The 18,058-nt window shown below is 41.6% G+C and overlaps 1 protein-coding gene and 1 non-coding gene across 2 annotated transcripts in view; both read right to left on the bottom strand.

Annotated features, from left to right (window-relative positions):
• Positions 1 to 16,189, bottom strand: part of DYNC1LI1 (dynein cytoplasmic 1 light intermediate chain 1) — a 34,155-nt gene extending 17,966 nt beyond the window's left edge. Inside the window, exons 1-2 of the mRNA XM_054595917.1 lie at positions 15,974 to 16,189; positions 15,715 to 15,788 (exon numbers count right to left, since the gene is read on the bottom strand). Of these exons, the coding sequence (XP_054451892.1) occupies positions 15,715 to 15,788; positions 15,974 to 16,119 (220 nt within the window). The 5' untranslated portion in view covers positions 16,120 to 16,189. The remainder of the gene's footprint in view (positions 1 to 15,714; positions 15,789 to 15,973) is intronic.
• Positions 7,025 to 7,158, bottom strand: LOC129061122 (small nucleolar RNA SNORA22). Its single transcript, XR_008528087.1, has one exon. It is a non-coding gene; the product is annotated as a small nucleolar RNA SNORA22 (small nucleolar RNA).
• Positions 16,190 to 18,058: the final 1,869 nt, after the last annotated feature.

Below are 18,058 nucleotides of genomic sequence, written 5' to 3'. Positions count from 1 at the left end.
TCCTAAAAGAAGTCCTCTAAGTTAAAATGACACCAAATGATAAATGACTGTTGCACAGAAACAATGTTATGTATAATAAGCAAAACCTTAGTCCCCAGACTTATGATAGAGGTTTATATCAACAACACAATGTTCAATAAGAATTTTCCAAAGTATATACAGATGCATAAAAATAGGCAGTATTTACATAAAACACCATTTAATATGACACAAGATTTACCTTATTTCTCACTTTAGATGTTAGAAAGTGAAAAGATACCTTAAAAAGAGTAAAAAGAGTTAGGGGTGGACAAAAAAGGTCCCCTTAATCCCCCAAAAAGGAAGGGGATTAAGAGATACAAACTTCCAGTTATAAAATAAGTCCTGAGGATGTAATGTACAGCATATGGAATATAGTCAATAATATTGCAATAACTTTATATGGTGCTGGATGGTCACTATACTTATTATGGTGATCGCTTCACGAGGTATATAAATGTTGAATCACCATGCTGTACACCTGAAACTAATGTCCTTCAAAAGAAAAGAAAGAAAGAGAGAGAGAGAAAGAAAGAGAAAAAGAAAAGAAAGAAAGAAAGAAAGAAAGAAAGAAAGAAAGAAAGAAAGAAAGAAAGAAAGAAAGAAAGAAAGAAAGAAAGAAAAAGAAAGAGAGGAAGGAAGAAAATATACTTCAGGGGCAAAAAAATTTCAGATCAGTGTATTTCAGCACTTTTTTAATATTTCAAATGACCCAAATAAAAAGTTTCCTGAATAAAATATATATATATATATATATATATATTCACAGATCATCTTAAGCATAAAAGAATAAAAACCATAATATCAGATAGAAATAATCACTGGTAATTTGATTATCTCTGATGTTGACATTATGAGTGGTTCTTTACATAACAACTTTGCATCTTCCTTTTAGTTTAGCTAATTCGAATTTTAAAGGCTTAATAGGCTCAGAACAGATTTTGAGCCCAAATTCATGACATCAAAAATATTGTCAGTCTTCGCCACAAGGCTCACTATTTTAAGTTCTTGCAGCCATTACTAGAGCATAGATGTCTCCCTTTTCTAAAGACTGAATACAAGAGCCAGCGGTTTATCCTGAGTGAACGTTTTCCGTACTTCATTTCACTGGACTAATGGTTCTCAAAAAAATGTGTCAGACTCACCTGGGGGGCTTGTTAAAACACACACTGCTGGGCCTCACCTCCTGAGCTTCTGATTCAGTAAGCCTGGGGTGGGGCCCGAGGATCTGCGTTTCTAACAGCCGCCCAGGGTTGCTGATGCTCTGGCCTGGGACCACTCTGAGAACCAGTGCCTTAGACATTGACTACACTGCGCCAAGCACTAGGAGTACAAATATCTGTATGTCAAGGCTGCTGTCCTCTAGGAGCTCATAAATTGGAGAGGGAAAACAAACAGAAGACAATGGCAAGATATTGTCATCAGGACTACACTAGCGGTAAGTGACAAACTGGGAAGCCAACCATAAGGGAAAATTCTGGCTTTGCTTGGAGCTCAGAAAGGGCTCTGAAGAGAAGGTAACACTTCAGCCAAATCTTGTAGTGTCAATGAGCTATGGAGAGTCAGTCACTCTAGAAAGTAAGGAAAGCATATACAGAGGCCTGGAGGGAAAGATGTCCTCCCAGAACGGACAAATAATTCGAATGCATGGAATTTCTAATGTAAAGGGAAAAGGAGCCAAAAAGTGAGAACAAACATCATGTCAGATCACGAAGGGCATGTTGCGCCAGGCTGAGATGGCTAGTCAGACCTTATCCTGAAGAGAGTGGGGAGCCGCTGGCAGTGTTTTGGCATTTTAGAAAATACACCATGGCAAGTGTGCAAGACAGACTGAAAAGGCTACGTTTAGGAGTAAGGAGACTAGATAGCAGACTATTACTGGAGTCCTAGCAAGAAATGAAGTAGGCCTGTGCTAAGGTTTGGCCTTGGAGTGGGGGCAGCTGTACTCAAAGGCTGAAATGGTTGGGAGTTTGTGGAGATGGGCGAGAGAGAAGTCAGAGAAGACTCTCCCTTGTTGTAGCTTCAATAACACTCCTACTCTACTACTTACCTCTGACGAGGCTGTTCCTAAATCTTCCCTTCAGGTAGCTCTTTCATACCCACCCAACGTCTGTGTTCCCTTCTTCAGTCCCCTCCTCCTCTCACTCTATCTGGAACTCCAGGACTTCAATACCGCCGACAATCCGGGGACCCACAGATTTCCTTCCAGCCCCGGCCTCTCCTGAACTGCTTACTGGTCATCCGGATGTCCCATCAATACCGCAAATTTCTCTTTCTTTTTTTTTTAAGAGGCAACACAGGCTTATTTATTTTCAGATGTTTACTCAAAAGATATTTAATGAGCACCTTCGAAACTGGTCTAGGCAGTTGCCCCAGGCAAGAGAGGCCCTTGTTGTGCCCTCCACCATTTAGAGGACCACACTGTGGCCCTCCTTTGGCGGCAGCCCCTCACCCCTCGTCCCAGGGCAAGTGGGCATGCCTACCCAGATCATGAGGACAACCCCTCCCTCCCACAACCACCACGCCCCACCGTACTCTAGATACTCGGCATTTCTCGTCCTGTGGCTTCTGGGCCTGGGGGGCCTCTTCCCTGATGCGTGCTTGGGAGGTTACAGCAGCCATTTGTTGGGGGATGGGTATGCGGGCAGTATGTCCACACCTGTGCACACAGCATCCATGTGCCGCCACATTCTGGTTTGGGGGGGTCCAAGGAGTAGGAGAATTATATATGCGAACCTGACCCACCAGGTGGTTTTGAAGCTCTTTCTGCCTTCTCCAGGACCTGGCACCTGGCACCTGCCACGAACCACAGCCTCAGGACGCGCTGTGCCAATGCCTTGTGACCTTCTCCGTATGCTGACTGGGTGCCCTTTCAGACAAAGGGTCTGAGTAAGGAGCTCTCAGCAGAGTAATACCGCAAATTTCAACACACACAAAAGTAATGCCATTATTTTGCCACCTTTCCCCAACACACTCACTTATATAATTATTAACATAAGATTCCAACTTCGAGGCCTTCCTATCCACTGCTCCCTCTACATAGCACATGCCCTCTGCAAAAATCTACAGGTTGCCTAACCTTCTATATAAATCTGTATGTTGCCTAACCTTCTTCCCACCTGCCCCCAGCTGTCTTCCTCAGGCAGCTGGCCCTAGCCACCTCATTTAAAATCACAGCCTCCCAGCATTCCCATTCCTTCTTGTTTTGTTTTTTTCCATTGAACTTATTAACATAATCGTATTTACTTAGTCCCCCCTCCCCCCCAAAAAGCTCCAAAGGAAAAAGCATTTTTGTGTTTTGTTTACTGCTGCAACCCCAGTGCCCAGGGAGGGCCTGTGACTAAGATGCCTATTGACTCCACTCTTTCCCTAGCGAAATGTATATTCCTAGGCTTCCTACAGAGCAGCGACTGATAATCTTAACAAAAAAGATGTGAGATTCACAAATCCCTGAATGAAGAACACAAATTTTGTCCCCTTACCCACTTTGGGAGTATTTTAAAAATGGTGTATTAATGGGTTTGAAATACAGAGCCTATGAAAAAGGATGAGGACCTCCAGTCAGGATGGAGGCATAGATAAAACACAATTCACCTCTTCACAAAACCACATCAAAATTACAACTAAACTACCAACCAAAGATCACTCAGAATTGTCAGAGACTGAGTTGAACGGAAATCTGACAACTAGGGAACTAAAGTAACCACATCAGTCCAGAAGGGAAGGGGACGTGGAGAAGTGGAGACATGGAGACAGCAAACAGGTGGGTCCTATTACCCAAGCACGGTGGATAAAAGCTCGGGAAGGGTATCTTGGCAGCAAGGGGTCCCAGCTCCACACCAGGCTCCCCAGCCCAGGGTACCAGTGCCAGGAAGAAAAACCCCCATAACTTCTGGCTGTAAAAACCAGCGAGATTGGAGTTGGAAAAAAAAAATGAAACAAAACTGGACTCCCTGGCAGTTCCTCTTAAAAGGGCCTGTGCCAAACTTACTCAGACACTTTACCTCTGAGCTCCAGCAACACCAGGACAGCAGCTTGAAAGGCACCAGTGGCATACAGGGAAGAACTGACGCGTCTTGCATCTTCAGGGCAAGAGCTTGGGGACAGCTGTCTCCAAGACAGAAAGGTGAGCAAAGGACATTGTGCCTTTTTTGAGGCTCCCCCCACCCCCACAGAGCCAGAGAACTGGCAGGCTTGAGGCCGTATCTGAGACTCCATCAACCTGGCTTACACTGTGTGACCCGCCCTGGCATACGTGTTCCAACATACAACACTGCTGCCATCTTTAAAAGCCATTAAAACAATACTGCTTACTATTGTTGTACTGTAATTCAGAAAACAGACGGGTATTTCTGCTTTCAGGGGATCAGTGCTATTCAGAAGAAGAAGAAAAATGATTTAGGGCATTTTTCTCTGCGGGCTGCCACTGAGTGATAGGGGGTTATGTTCCCCTCCTCCTGATTCCACCTCTAAGAGCTGGGAACGAAGTTTGTTTTTCTATACTGGTGATTTCTCTCTTGAAATTTCATATGAACATAGCTGTGCCTGTTAACACTCAGCACCTTGCGGATCCATTGTAAGATAAACATTACAACATTACATCTGAAAAAGAACATACTGTCAAATAAATGTAATGTGGTGAATGTGGTAGTGTGAGACTTTTTTCCCACCCTGTGATTTTGAAATTTCTCACAGTAAAAATCAAAAGTGTTCACACTGAGAGTAAAGAACCTTTCATAAACATACACAGACTATAAAGACCTCTAATGAAACCCTCTCTACTTACAGATGAAGAAACTGAGGCCAGGCCACAGTCACCGAAACTGTGGGAGCATGGCAGTTGTCCAAGCCTCCTGATAGAATGCAAGCCAACCTTCTCAAAAGGACAACTTCCCTTTATTCTCAGAGAAAATGGGAAGAGGGAAAAAACAGAAGAATATCTGATTCCTAAGAATATTCTAATACCTAACTGTGCTTGGCACAGAAAAGATTCTCAAGATATTTAAAGAAGCACTGTTGCTTACTGAAACAAAATCCTTTTGGGAACAAAATTTCTAGCAACTAGGCTTCTCCCTTCTTCACCTTTAATAACATTTGGAAGTTATAGTTGATTGAAAATTAAACACTCGCATTTTACATATATTAAGTGCCTATTTCTTCTTTTCATAAGTCTCTGCAGGGTCTGGAGCCTCCTCTCCCAACATGAAGGTCTCCATCCCCTTCCCACTCCCAGAAATGTGTGTCTCTCTGGGTAATGGGATTTATGCTTATCTTTTTTTCTTCTTTTCATAAGCCTTAAGCTTCAATTATAATGACCATTTCCTGTAGCTATCACTTTTTTTACACCTAAATGAACTTTGATGTGATTTGTCTTGATCGCAAATACGGACCTCTGAAAATAGTGCTATTTCATCAAAATCCTACAAAGGCCAATGAAGCCATATTCTAGAAATAAAATCTCACTTGTCCCCTACTATTTCCAGGAATCTTAATCTGAGGTATTTGCAAAGACATAGTCTTGTGCCAGGGTTACCCACGTCTTCCAATCATGTTATTTGTTAGGCTGTTATTTTCTCTTTTTATGCCTTTAGGCACTTAACCCATGACCTCCTCCCAGCTCTCTTCTCCTCAATATATAAACATGACACTCAAAAGTGAACATTCACTAAGTTCACATCACTCCCCATCCGTTCCCCATCCTGCAGATGAGTGGTCTGCCTGAAACAATCTCAGCATGCCCCTCTCCCTCTAAAGACCCTTTAGGGGATTCTAGTCAATGATATGCATACCAAAGTACATAAAGGAAAATATACTGATGTCTGCAGTTTACTTTGAAATGCATTTGTTTTTTTAAAAAGCATTGCATAGTGGGACATGTGACATTGAAAATACAGTTAAGTATTAATGGAAGGATCTAGGTTTGGGTGTAAGTATTAACTGTAAAACTCCTTCAACTTTTCTGCATGTTTGGAATACTCATAAGATGTTAGAAAAAAACTCTTCGGGGTCTTCTTCCTGCTCTTGCAGTGAAGGGCAAACTGTAATGGCCAATGCTTCTTACCTTACCTGCCCATTCTCACCATGCTCCCCCCCCACCGCCCACCCCTCCCCCCCGCCCCCACCTAGGTTCCAGCTATTCACAACTTCTTCTAGTGCCGCAGGGAGGTCTTGTCCTCTCCCAACTCTAAATCTTCCGCATGCTGTCACTTTTTTCTGGAACAGTCTTCCTTTCTCGCCACATCTGAGAACCCTATCTTATCCTTTCAGTCTCATTTTGTTTCCTCTAGGAAGCTTCGATTCCGCATGTCTAGTTAAGTGCCCTTCTTTGTTAGTCCCAACAACACATTGCACACTTAAGACACTTCAATGTTGTGTTTGTGTGTCAGTGTGCTTGTGCGTTTCCTTAAGCAGGCTGTAAGTGTCAGGTCGGTCCCCTTCATTCAACTAATATTCTTTGGGTAAGGTCTAAGGTCTCTTAACAGTAAAAGTTCTAGCTTTAAAGGTGCTCACAGGCAAGACATTATCCTTTTCCTCATAGACACTGTGCCTGCTTGCTCACCAAAAACAGCAACCAGGTTGTCTTAGTCCCTCCCAGCTGCTACAACAAAAACACTACCGTAGGCTTGGTGCCTTTTCAATGAAAGACAGTTTTCACAGTTCTGGAGCCTGGGAAGTCCAAGGCCAAGGCGCTGGCAGATTTGGTGTCTAGAGAGGGCTGACTCACTGGTTCATAGACAGCCATCTTCTCACCGAGCCCCCATATGGCCAAAGTGGTGAGAGAGCTCTCAGGTGTCTCTTTTATAAGGGCCTAACAGCACTTATGCGGGCTCCACCCCCATGACTTAATCACCTATCAAAGGCCCCACCTTCTAATGCCAGCACGCAGAGGGTTAGGATTTCAACAGTTGACGGGGAGGTGGGGTACACATTCACTCTATAGCACCTGGCGGATACACAGAAGATTCTTTACCAAAATTCGTATCTTTTTTTTTTTTTTTTTTAAGTAAAATGTGCTGTCTTTCTGAATACATTTAAAAGGATAAATAGTCCTTTCAATGCAGAGGAAAAGGACAGACATTGCTCTAGCACAGAGTCAAAGCCAAGGGAACTATAAAGCACACTTGGGTGTTCACTGTGCCAACAAAATTCGTATCTTTAATCACAACCACAGTCGCTATTTTCATACCTAGACCTCATCTGTAATTGCTTGTCCTAGGCCTTTACCACAATCTGTTAAAATAATTCATCATTCATGTTTATAAAACTCAAGTGGCTATCTGTCGTAAGTAACAGATCAATTAATAGTATAAGCTCATAACACATACCTCCTTCACTAAACTTAGGAAAACTTTCTAGTCACTGGACTAAGTTATTGGTACTCAGCTGCCTTGCCACAGCTAAGCTGAATGACGTTTGAAGACATTAAAAAGCTCACCATGCATGAACTCTCTCTCTTATATGCAATTAGAAGGATTTAAAAAACGTTAAAATTCAGGATGCCAGTATATGACATTGACAGACATTTAAAAATTATCTTTAGTGGCCAAACCATTTAAGAAACAAAAGTCACTAAATTCCAAGTTGTATTTGGAAAACACATACTGCCTAATAGTTTGAGAAGTAAAATAAAAGAAAATAAAAATGCTATATATATGTACCTCATGGGATGCAGTTAATATACCTTTAACGGGGCAAGCAGGGCAATGGAGCTTGTATGGCTTCAAAAAATGATGAAAGAATTCATGTACCTATCGTCTATAAACTGTAAGAAAGTTTATCTTCAGTTCCTTGGCCGTCAACTGGCAGTGAAACACACATACCAGCTTTACACGTGCCAGCCAAATAGTTAATGATCTGAAAACAAACACTTGTACCAGTAGAGAGGGTTCCTGCTTAAGCAAACAATGTGAAAGTCTTTCTACAACATAAAGAACCCTTTAGTGATGGTGTTAAAATTATTATCTAAATATTTTATCTAAATTTGTACTTTTATATTAAATCTTCCTAAAGAGGGTGTATCTTTAAAACAAATCAAAACATTTCATTAGATCAAATTCTATCATAATAAAGCCATTTTCATGTCCTCAGCCAGGTGCTGAGAAATTTTTTCGATACAGAACTAGATAGTAAATATTTTAGGCTTTGCAGGTCACATAAGGTATGTGTCACACACTCATCTTTGTTTATTTTTCTCCCAACTCTTAAAAAATGAATAAACAAACCCCATTCTCAGTTTGCTGGCCACACAAAAACAATCTATAAGCTAAACCTTGTCGCAGTGGATGGACCAAAGGAGGAAAGATTTGTTAACCAGATTACGGTGGAATTCTCCACAGCAAATAAATCTGTATTCCAAATTATTTGTCTGAACCTTGTCCAAATAAGTCACTCTCTGTGAGCCAAGTGTAAGATCCAAGAGCTTAATAACTTCAGTTTTACCATAAAGCAGTAAACAGCCATCAATTCTCACTTCTCAGATCAAATTTGATTACAAAACGAAATCTCCTTAAAGTCATCTAAACAGAGTAGGAGTAAAGGTGTGTTCATTATACTGTTTTATTGCCCCAACAGATGTCTAATTCAACAATAGGATGTAATGTCCATAAACTTTAAAATAATAATTTGATTACCAAATTAAAAATGAGAAGATTTAGAAGATATAATTTCTAACTGCAACATTGTCACCATTATTTGATCAAACTTGGACAAGTCAAGTATTTCCATTTGCTCCCCATCTTCTAAATAGAGGTGATAAAACCAGATAATCTCTATGGTGATGGATTTAAAGTTCTGACTATTATCATTCATTTCTTCTTGTGGTCAGTGATACCCTAGAAATAAAAAGTCCTTTATACGAAGCCAAAAATGTTTTAAAAAGAAGACGAAAACATTCATATGAAAATGATGAGTCAAAGCAAAATACCTAAGTACACAATACATTAATAGCTATCTTGAACACTTCAACGTATGCCACTGTTTGAAGTGTTTTACAAATATCTCATATAATCCTCATGATAATCCTAGAAAGTAAACCTTATAGTCTGAAAGATTAAGCAACTTGCTAAGGAAAAGTCATGGGCTGAATCTAGCAATGCTCCTAAACACGGAAGACATTGCATTGTTCCTAGAGCAGCTTCTAGTTTTGACCAGCTCAAGATAAATAGGGCTGACAAAGGTAAAATTAAGCAGTACTCTGCCTCCCTTTTCTCCCAGTTTCCTCTCCTGTTGCCCTGGAAGGCTAAAGTACTGTATTCTCCTTGCTTTACACAGGTTTGTGTGCCTGATGCCTGCATTTTATGTAAAGTTTTGATTCACATTTTCACTCCTACTGGATACATTATGATTCATAGCATCATGATAATTAGAACAGAGAGAATCCTAGCCTGCCATATTCCTTCTTTATCCAGACAAGGTGCCAACATTGTAAAGTTGACATTCTTAAAGATTTTTATTTATTTATAGAGAAGGGAAGGGCGGGAGAGAAACATCAGTGTGTGGTTGCCTCTCATGCACCCCCTGCTGGGGACCTGGCCCACAACCCAGGCATGTGCCCTGTTGGGAATGGAAACAGCAACCCTTTGGGTCACAGGCTGATGATATTCAATCCACTGAGCCACTCCAGCCAGGGCCAAAAGCTGACATTCTTGATTTGGCCTTGCATGATGTAAAATAAAACATTTTATTTTGTCTGGTGACAAGAGCCATGAGGGGCCTTCACTGGAACTACTTTTGAGCTCAGACCTTCTGCATGGCCTCCCACAGGTTATCTGGATGACACAGGCAAGGTGGGGGATTTGGTCCATTCCCCGTCCCACAAAGAGCATCCCCTGCCTTGCCTCAGCTGGCCAGGCTGGGAAAGGCTGTTGTTAGCCAGCTGCAGAGTGTGCACCCGGAGGTGGTAGATAAACATTTATGCATGGCTGTTCAAGACAACATCCTGCCAATACGTTAAGGAGTGCCCATATATTGGAAAGTAAGGCGAACCCAATTTTGAATCCCAGCTCAGCTGTGTAACCTGTGGCTCAAAATTCTCTTCTGCAAAATAGTGAACATGCTACATAATAAAACACCTACCAGAACACCCAAGTAACAGGCATAATACATGTTCACATCACATTGGTTAGCCAAAATCCTACCTTTGAATACCATCATTCAGCAATCCACATTATATTACAAAAATAAGAACTCGTCCTCTATCCTTTCCCTCACTCTCATAAACTGACTAGACATGAACTGAAATCCATTGAGTTTAATTCAATAAACATTTACGAAGGCCAATAAATGCTAATCCCAGTGGTTATTAACAGTTCCTTCCTATGCTCCAGAAGGTCAAAGTCACACTAAAGCAATAATTCTTAATCAACAAAGATGGTATATATTTTACAATTAAATTTTCTTTAAATTAAGATGGCAATTTTTAACCTACCTACCAGATAGGCAAAGATTAAAGTGAATATCCTCAGTATTGGCAATGGTGCTAGACAAACAAGTACTCTTACATCCTGATGGTGGGAACGTAAATGGTACAACTTTCCTAGAAGACTGTTTGGCAATATCTAGAAAGGCTTAAAAGATACATACTTTTGACCTAGCAATTAAATTTATAATAATCTACCAATTAACTATTATTATGCTATAGCCATTAATGGGAGAAATGCCACTGAAAGGGAGAAATCCATATCTACGGCCATAAAAAAATCCCTCTGATGCATAAAGTAAAAAAAAAAAAAATCTGATTTCAAAGCAGTATATAAGGTTTGAGCCTATTCTTCTTAAAAAACAAATATACACATAGAAAAAATGAACTCTGATTATCTCTAGGTGGTGGGATCATACATTTTCATATGTCATTTTTTTCTCTCTCCAGCTAGAAACATGTAATACTTTTATAATTTAAAATAATGAGTCCCAATTTTGAGATGAAGATGTCTTAGACATAATTTCCTTTGGTTCTTTTAATCTCATAAAGTGTGAAATAATCTCAAGTAGCAGGTCAGGAGGTTGTTACTTGCCCACACTCCCTCAGCTTCAAATGGGAGGAAGGGCGGACTCCCAAAGCCTGGCAACTCAAGGGGCGACCCCACCACACCTGAGCTGCGCGCTCCCTCCCACCAGGCTTTAACTCCTGCATCCCGCTCCTTCGTCCACAGCCCGGGGTCTCCTCCTCCGCACTCCACTCAGTAAAACTTTATTCAGATACAACTTGTTCAACAAAATCTTATGTGCCCTTTTTACCCATTATTTCATACTGACATACTTGATTCTTCTACTTTGAGTCTTTTCCCACAGGAGTTTAGAAGCTTCAGGAGGGCAGGGACTGAGTCTTAGACCTGTTTTCCCCATATGACTCAGCGAAGTATTTTATGCACAGCACGTTCTGATAAACGGTTGATGAATAAATGAATAAAGAGGTAACCTGTGAGGTCTGTTTAACAGCCACTGCCCTGATTTTACAAATAAAATAAGGCCCCAAAAGGTTAGTTCATGGTCACTCATTAATAACAGACAGAGTCCCATGCTGAACTTGGGTCCTTTCTTTTTCTTAACTCAAGGCTCTTCTCACTTTTGCATTTTCAAAGTGTTTTTGCCGATACTCTCTCCTGTGACCTTCACAACAGCTGAATTACCGCTCTGCCTTGATGATCTTTCATCCCAGCTTCTCACAAGATTAATAGTTTCAGACTGAACAATCTCATTTTCTTTAGAGTCAGCCCTCACACAGAAAACCATCCACTTCCTCAACAAGTTACTCCTCTGAACAGATCTCTAGTTCTACTGTGCATATCTTGAAATTTCCTACTTGCAATAATTCAAGCATAAGAGAAGCTAGTTTTATTCATGAATACGAAAGAAGACTGTTTCAAATGCACTTTCTGATGATGCTCAGCATTATGTGGGATTTTTTTTTTTTTTTTTTTTTTTTTTGGCTGCTCACTACCCTGGACTAGTGCCTTCGGGGGAAATAAAGAGGCTCTAGACTTCTTCCTTGGGTGGAACCAAACAGCCCACATCTACAAGAAAATACTTTAGTAATTTAAATCCAATTATGTTTTCAAAACATTTCTTTAAAAATTAATAACTCAAAAGCTTTAGAGTTTTAAAAAAATTATAGATTGTCAGACCAGACCAGACTTTAGAGATCACTAAATCCATGTATCTTAATTTACAAATGAGAAAGGTAAGATTTACATGATTTACAAAAGGACCAACTACTTTTCATAATTCACATTGGCCTCAAGTCAGATATTATACTGATGTCCTACCTTTAAGCCAAGTACTGTACTGCCCAAGCCTCCATTACTTGTCTTAGCAGACAATGAATTCAATCTAAATCAATGAGATTTTTTGCAATGAAACTGATACATCAGAGGAATCAGATAAAATTCCTTAATAACTGCTAAACACCTTCTTATGTTTCCTACAAAGAAAGCTCTCTTTTCCTCTAGGAAGACAGCCCACTGTATAGGTTAAGAATACTGACTCTGGGTCCAGGCTGCACAACTTAGAATTCTTACGTTGACTTTCTGGCTGTGTAACTCTACCACAATTTACTTAACAGTTCTGTGTCCATTTCCTGATTATTACAGGAATAATCAGAGTATGTAAACAATCTTACATGGCTAGTACGTGTAATTGTTCTATGACTATTAGTTGTTCTTGTTGTTATTATTATTATTTTCCTTAGGGAGTTTTCTTATCGAAACATGGGAAAGTTACCAAGATATGAAGAAAGAGCTCTTAAAAGCAGCTATTAAAATATAATTACAACCACTGTAGTAAAAGTTGATTAAATATAAAGGGTAAAGACAAAAAAATATAGTTCCTAAAAAGTACAATTTATGAGTTCTACTTAAAACACATACACACACACACACACACACACACACAAAAAACATGCAGAAGTTTTTTTGCCTTTAATATTAAAAACAAACTTTACTGAGGTTCATTCTCAATGGTTAAACACTAATGTCATAGTGTTTTGGAGTTTCACTAGGGGTCAGGCCTAGGTAGTTAATACAAATGCCACGGCCAGAGTGGGGTCCCTTCATAAGCTATATCCTAGAATTCCAATGAATATGTGGATTTAAATTTCATTCAAAGGTAGCCTTTTAAAAAGTTATGCAGTAGGAAGAGTACATAGCATTCTCCCTTGCAGGAACTAACAAGACACAGCATCTTCATAGCTATGTGACTCAGAAAACTCACTTAAACAGTCTCTGAAATTCAGTACCTCATCCAAAAACTAGTGCTAACATCTTTCTCCCAGGTTTGAGTCGGGGAAGGAGGATGAGGAGGTAACTCAGATTTATATGAAAATGCCAGTCCTGACCCTTTCTCCCATAGGCAATGGGAGAGGAGGCCAAGGAGCCAAGCTAAGGTTAAACCGCCATTTGTGTCGGATACACCAAGCTTTGATCATCATTCCTATCCTAGGCTGTTTCTGGAAATGTAAAACCTTGTAATAGTCTCAGATTTGGTTTTTAAATATGGGCCTCCAGAAACCACCATAATCCATGAAAGGCATATTAGGACCAACCATCCTCCTGTCTAGCAGCTTCAAACCCATAACAAAGAAAACCACAATCCCTACTTATATATTTATTCCCTCAACCAGAATAGACTGCATTCTGCTATAGTATGTGATGGTAAAATGTTTTTAACGAATCTTAAAGAAGTATTTTAGGAAATTAATCCTATTTATATGATCAGTATAAAAATCTGTTACTAGCTTCTTCCAGAGCTGAAAAGGACTGATGAAAATCCCAATAGTCGTCAAATAAAAAATTTTAATTTCAAGCTTGTATACTTGATACTAGATGGAGCTTTATGAACTATTAAGGTCACAAGAAAGGAAATTTAAGTATTAATACTCTATCCTAAGTATGAAAGAATGGAAGAGTCTAAGGCCTCTAAGTATACTCAGTCACATGCACTGACCCAGTGTCAAAAGCAGGTTTTTTAAAAAGTATGGTAAATAAAAAAAAGAAAAAGAAAAAAGAATATAGTGCAACTTCAGTGCAAATTAGAAACATCAAGAAATGACACAAAACTGTCACTTTTGTTTCACTATAAACAGAATCATCTAAGTAATACCTGATACACAGGAATAACTGTGAGGAGCTTATAAAATGAAAACAAAATTCAGGAATCTTATCTTTACAATGGCAATATTTGAAAAGAAGTCTTACTTAACTTAATTAAAATATAAAACACTTCAGTGAGGTCACATTGTCTTAAGTCCACTTAAATTCCCTACTCAGTAGTAACTTGTTTAGTAAATTTCAAACATTTTCTGGAATTTTTTTTACTTTTGGATCCTAATCTATTCTTGCCCTATAAATATCACTGATGTAGGCACTAATTCAATTTTTAAAAAGAGGGTGCTGATCAAGTATTTTCTAATCCAGGTAAACTAAATCCACCATAAAAAGTCACTGTGCTGTCATCACTTGACCGTAGTTGGTAGGCATTATTATTTCTATAATATCCATTTTAAAGATGAAGAAACTGAGGTTTACCGATATAAAGGAATTTGCTTAGGATCATCGGGCTAGTGTGTGATAGGGCCAGACTGAACCCAGGTCAATTTGCAGAAGGTACTTTCAATAACATTAAAAACAAAGATAAACAATAATTTTTCACCTAGCTCCGTGTATCTTTAAAGAATGTCAAGAATCACATTTTAGCTTGGCAACAGTTTATGAAAAATAAGTAGTTTGTTTCTATCTAAACACACCTACCTATTAAAAGTAGACCCTGTCAAATAGATCTGGCTTGTTCTCTATTTTTAGATGCACATAGCAAAAATAGTCTTGAGATATCAACACCAAAGTTTTAAATTTTAACCATCATCTTATAAGCCAACCTGCAATTATCTCACACTTAAATAGGGAAGAAATATCTCATATGAATGACTCAGGAGCTAAGCCTACATATATATATATGAACTTGTGAATTGTTGTCCCCTGCTGTTCTTTACCCCACCTCCAAAATCAGTAAAGAAACAAAAATACAAAACTCCCAGAGAACAGAGGATATATACGACAACCAGAAGAACTGAGACATTAGACCATTCTCCTTACTCCATCCATTTGGCCCAAGGGACTGAACTAGAAAGGTGTTCTACTGTCGTTTATAAATTTCAGGATCTTAAGTGACAGAAAGGCAGCTGCAGCACGAGCCCATTGTACGCGAAAAAAGCTGAATCAAATAAGAACATTTATCACGACTACCAGGTCTCATTTCTAGCTTCTCTGTCAATTATACAAAGAGTCAGCTATTAACTATTAATGGAATGCCATTTGCACTGGAGCTCTTGAGAAAGAGCCTCCTGCTACCGATTTTTGTTATGAAAGAAAAAACGTCCTTATTTTCTAGGTAAACCCCCAAGCCACTGGAGTCCCTCAGATGGGCTATCGCATATCTGTCCTTGCCAGAGGAGGTTGTCAGGGCCTTCCCACATCCAGGGGAGGAGAAGCTCTGGAAAAGGCAGGTCCCAGCAGGTCCCCGGCCAGGGGTCCCGGTCCCCTTCTCCCCCAGCTGTCAGCGACAGGTTGTGCGGGGGAGCGGAGCGGGGCGGGGCCAGGGTCCGCAATCTGCACACAAAGCGAGCCGGCGAGTGGCCGGGCGGACCGGACCTCGGCTGGGTGGGGGCCGGGCGGGATGGGGCGGAGCGAGGCGGGGGGGTACACTTACCCAGCAGCAGTACGTTCTTCCCCGCGGGGAGCTTGGATCGCGAGCGGGTGGAGACCTCGCTGAGGATGCAGGACCTAACGGGGAGCAAGGCGCACGCTGAGGCCGGGAGCCGGGGCCGTAGCACGGGAGGGATGGATACGGCCTCGGCGCGCCTGGGCGGGGGTGGAGGCCCGGCGCCGAGCTCCGGCGGGCACGGATCCCGAGGCGTCCGCAGGGCCGGGAGTGGTAGCGGGGACCCAGGGAGGGGTGGGATCGTTACCAAAGGTTCTGCCCGTCCTCGTCGTCGCCTGCTGCAGCGCCGCCGTTGCCCGATGTTAGCTCGTTGGCCAAGGAGCCGCCCGTGTAAGTCGAGGCTAATCCCGGCGGAGAAGAGCCGTAGGAACTGACTCGCCCTACAGCCGCCATTTTGGTCGGGAATCACAACACTCCCCGCAAAGCTGAATGAGCGAGGCGGTGGCTGCGGCGGCGGCGGCGGCGGCGGCGGCGGGAACCCGGATATGGAGCGTTCGGCGCACGGGAGCGGGGCGTGGCCTGTGGGGGCGGAGCCCCGGGCCCTGCAGCGCCGGGATGGAGCGTGCGAGCCTGGACTGCGCGTGCGCTGCAGGCAGGCGGGCGCCGAGGGGATGCGCGTGCGCTTAGGGCCGGGTTGGCTGATCTGCTGCAACCTCAGCTCGGCTGAGCTCAGCGTCTTCAACTGCCCCACACCGCCCCACCCGCAGCCCTGGGCTGCAGCAGGGCGGATTGGAGTGTGTTAGGTGAACAGTGCCCCCTCCCTATCTTCAGTCGGTTCCACAAATCCCGCGGCCGCGAAGAATTCCTGCACTGTCATTGCCGTTCCACCATTCAAGCTGAGCGCAGGTCGTCCGCCTCCGGGACTTCACCGGCGCCTAGATGGAAATGGGCCGCTCCGCTGCTAAAGAGGCCGTTGTGGCAAGGTGTTCCTCCAACCTTTGTGCCCAATTGGCAAGAGGCAGGTTCCCCCAGCTCCTAAGCAGCTGCGTGACAAAAGAATGTTGACAGGGCCTGTTTTAACGGTCAGGATTTTTTTATGAGACGCTCCGTAGGAGATTCGAAAAGCCCCACTAGGTGAGTCATTCATCCAGTCAACAGACGTTTATTCAACACTTAAAATGATAGGCGCAGTTGGTACTGAGAATACACGGATGAAAAAGAAGTAACCTAAAATAACCCCCTTTCTATCAGAACTTTTACTGATTAAATATATTTGAATGTCTGAGCCCCATGTCCAGGAAGAGTTGTCAGTCTTCAGGCGCTATCCTACTACACCTAGTAAGAGCAGTTGCTTAAAATAGTCTGGCCTTTGTACATTATCACTGTCAACTAGTATTTGAAGATCAATGGATAACATATGACCTCATCACTGCTCTTGGGCTAGTAAGAAAATCCACCGCTTGTTATACATTAGCATTGCAGTTAGAAGCCTAAAAGGCTTTGGAAGCTAGCACTTCTGTTACTATGTAACCTTAGACAATTTCCTTAACCTTGCTGAGTCTCAGTTTCCTTAGCTGTAAAATGGGGATAAAAGGACATAGAATTATGAAGATTAAGTGGGACGATTCATGTAAATGGCTTAAAACAGTAACTGCTTTTAAGTGCTTGACACGTGTTTATTATCAATGACAGGTTTTGCTTTACCTTTCAAACCATTAATATCTGACCAACCCCTGAGATTGATGGGCCTAATGAACTCCTGCAAATAAAACTCTTCATTTTTTTTGTTTGTATGATTAGGAAAGGAACCAAAATCCTGTCTTGGGATCCCAGGTTTTCTATGGTGACAAGCACAATGGGGACTCCCAAGGGACTCTTGGACTTTAAGTCACAGCTGTGCAGGAGAACTGTAGGCAGCACTTGGCCCCTCAGGATCAATTCACAATCTGTACAGTTTGTACATCCTTCTGTACATCCTTCACATGGCTTTCCGGCACCATGTTCTCTTGGAGTTTTTTCCTTGCCTCATTAGCTGCTCCCTCTCGGTCTCCTTCACCATTTCCTCATTTTCCTGACCAATTCAAGTTAAGGAACTCCAGAGCTCAGTCTTTGTTTTTCCTCTTTATCTACACTTACTGCCTTGGTGATCTCATCTAGTCATATTACTTTAAATTCCATTTGTATGATAAAACTCTCAAATTTATTTATTTTTCCTTTTTATTAAGTTTATTGGGATGACACTAGTTAACAAAGCTATACAGGTTTCAGGTGCACAGTTCTACAACACACCATCTGTACACTGTACTGTGTGTACACCACCCCAAATCAAGTCTCTGTCAAAACTCCCAAATTCATCTCTGCAACCCAGAGCTCCATATGGAACCCCAGATTA

This window comes from Pteronotus mesoamericanus, unplaced genomic scaffold (assembly GCF_021234165.1).
Source record: "Pteronotus mesoamericanus isolate MK-2021 breed Mesoamerican mustached bat unplaced genomic scaffold, CSHL_Meso_final scaffold_54, whole genome shotgun sequence".
Taxonomy (NCBI): domain Eukaryota; kingdom Metazoa; phylum Chordata; class Mammalia; order Chiroptera; family Mormoopidae; genus Pteronotus; species Pteronotus mesoamericanus.
The sequence above is the reverse complement of the archived record's forward strand: the minus strand, read 5'-3'. Positions and strand labels throughout refer to the sequence as shown.